The 2,473-nt window shown below is 40.2% G+C and overlaps 1 protein-coding gene across 1 annotated transcript; it reads right to left on the bottom strand.

Annotated features, from left to right (window-relative positions):
• Positions 1-671: 671 nt before the first annotated feature.
• On the bottom strand, positions 672-1,604 carry LOC123288247 (olfactory receptor 2G6-like). Its single transcript, XM_070516795.1, has one exon. It carries the CDS (start codon positions 1,602-1,604, stop codon positions 672-674), a length of 933 nt encoding a protein of 310 aa, XP_070372896.1.
• Between the last annotated feature and the right edge of the window lie 869 nt (positions 1,605-2,473).

Raw genomic sequence — 2,473 nt, 5'->3', positions numbered from 1 at the left:
TACAGTTGTACATCATTATTAGTCATGTTGTAGGTGCACCACTTCACCCCTAGTGCCCTTCCCCCACACCCCCTTCTCCTGTTAACCACTGATCAGTTCTCTTTGTCTATATGTTAACTACCACCTTTTGAATTTTTTTCTTCTTCTTCTTCTTTTCTTATTTTTAATTAAGATTATGATAGTTAACAACCTTGAGAAATTACAGTTGTACATCATTATTAGTCATGTTGTAGGTGCACCACTTCACTCCTAGTGCCCTCCCCCCACCCCCCACTGTACCTCATTTTGAAGTTTATAGAAATGCAATCATACAGTATGAATTGTACCTGGCTCATTTCAATCAACATTGTGTTTGTGAGAATCCTTCACGTTGTGGTACCTACTTATAATTTGTTTATGCTTATTGTTGTATAGTATTCTAGTTCATGATATACTGCAGTTTGTTTTTAGCTTATCTTATTTAACTTATATTTTCCCCACTAGAAGGTTTAGCTCCATGGGGACAAGGGTCTCTGTTTCGATCACTGATATATCCTATGTACCTAGAATAGCACTTTGTACATAGTAGGTGTGTTATAAGAATTTCTTAAATTAAGTTAAAACTAGTTTCTAGTCACTGAGAAGTTTGGTGCACAAGCGCTTTGGCCTGCAAGCCCTGCATTAGCTCTTTCTCAATCTATGGTTGTCCTCACTAGTCTCCTTAGCGCCCCTTTGACATCCTTGTTCCTGAGAGAGTAAATCAGGGGATTCAGCAGGGGAGTCACCAGAGTATAGAAGAGGGCAATGCTTTTGTTCATATCCTTCAAATAACTGGAGGGAGGCTGGAGGTACATGGAGATGAGTGTACCAAAGAAAATGATCACTACCATTAGGTGAGAGCCACAGGTTCCAAAAGCCTTCCGCCTCCCCTGGGCTGACTTCATCTTCAGGACTGCACTGGTGATGTGACCATAGGATATTAAGATGAATGACAGAGGCACCACCAAGAAGAAGACACTGACGGTAAACATTTCAGTCTCGTGGATGGAGGTCTCGGTGCAGGCCAGTTTCAGCATCACTGGAACTTCACAGAAGAAATGATCTACTTGGTTTTTACCACAGAGGGGGAGAGTCATGGTCAATGCCGTCTGTACTACAGAACTACCAAGTCCTGTAAACCAAGCAGTTACAGTAAGCTTCAAGCAAAGTTGGGGATGCATGATCACCATGTAGTGGAGTGGGCGGCACACAGCTGCATAGCGGTCATAGGCCATGACAGACAGGAGGACACATTCTGTTCCCCCGAGTCCCAAGGAAATGAAAAGTTGGGTCACACAGCCACCATAGGTGATGATCTTGTCTTTCCCCTTAAAGTTGGCCAGTGTCTGAGGGACAGTGCAAGTAGTCAAACAAAGATCCATGAAAGAGAGGTTGGAGAGGAAGAAATACATAGGGGTATGGAGGCGAGGATCCAAAACTGACAAAAGGATAATTGTGCCATTACCTAGAAAGCTCAAAAAGTAGATGACCAATATGACCACAAAGAGAGTAGTTTCTAGCTGAGGCCTGCCGGAGAAGCCCAGGAGAATGAATCCAGAGAAGGTGCTGTCATTAGTTTTTTCCATTTTACTCTGTCAATTGGAATTAAGAGGACTCGATACTGTTATCTTGCTTGTTCAATCCACCACTTAGCTTGAAGCGTTTTCACAGTCACTTCCTTGTTGGTGAGAAAGGGAGCAATAAATAGGTACTATATATGAGTATCTTCTATGTTTCAGGCACTGGTCTAAAATTTCTATGCATTTTCTCACAACTCTATGAGCTGGTGTTATCGTGATCTCTGCTGACCTGTAACTGAGGGTTACAGATGTTCAGTAATTTTCCCGGGTGACTCACCAAATAAATGGCAGAAGCAGGATTCAAAACTGACTCCCTGACATGAATTCTCTACTGCTAGGGGACACTGTCATTTTATGATTGCATGACCTCTAAAGATAATCCAAGTTTCTCCAAAAATTAAACCTAATCTAATTGTCTTGAATTAGTTGCAAATGTGTACTCCCCTAATCCCTCTCTCTTTGTTTTCCGTGAAGAACTGAAATATTTCAGACTGGCTTTCTTATTTCTGTTTTGTGGAGAAAAAGTATATTTCCTGAAGAAGCATAAATAATAGCATTTACCATTACCAATTTTATTCAAAGGGAACAATACATTTTAATACATACACCAATGGAACATTTGAGTATGGAGCCTGAAATCATGTTTAAAGACTGGAAATAATTTAAGAATTCATTGTATCCAAACCTCATATTTCAGAGGATGGATCTTCAGTCATCAGCAATGATACCACTTTCAGGAAAAACTCAGGAAACCACCAAGACAATGTTTACTCTTTTCTTTTCTTTCACTTCATAATTCTCTTTTTAAATTCTTCAATGTAATAGAGTAATTAATTTATACTTGTCACTCAGCTCTTCCTATAAATACCAACCTC

The sequence above is a fragment of the Equus asinus genome, chromosome 8 (assembly GCF_041296235.1).
Source record: "Equus asinus isolate D_3611 breed Donkey chromosome 8, EquAss-T2T_v2, whole genome shotgun sequence".
NCBI lineage: Eukaryota > Metazoa > Chordata > Mammalia > Perissodactyla > Equidae > Equus > Equus asinus.
Note: the sequence above shows the minus strand (reverse complement) of the source record. Positions and strands in the feature narration are given on the sequence as shown.

Bases quoted from the DNA above. Each gene is read 5' to 3' on its own strand.
- LOC123288247 (XM_070516795.1), bottom strand. From the start codon at position 1,604: ATGGAAAAAACTAATGACAGCACCTTCTCTGGATTCATTCTCCTGGGC.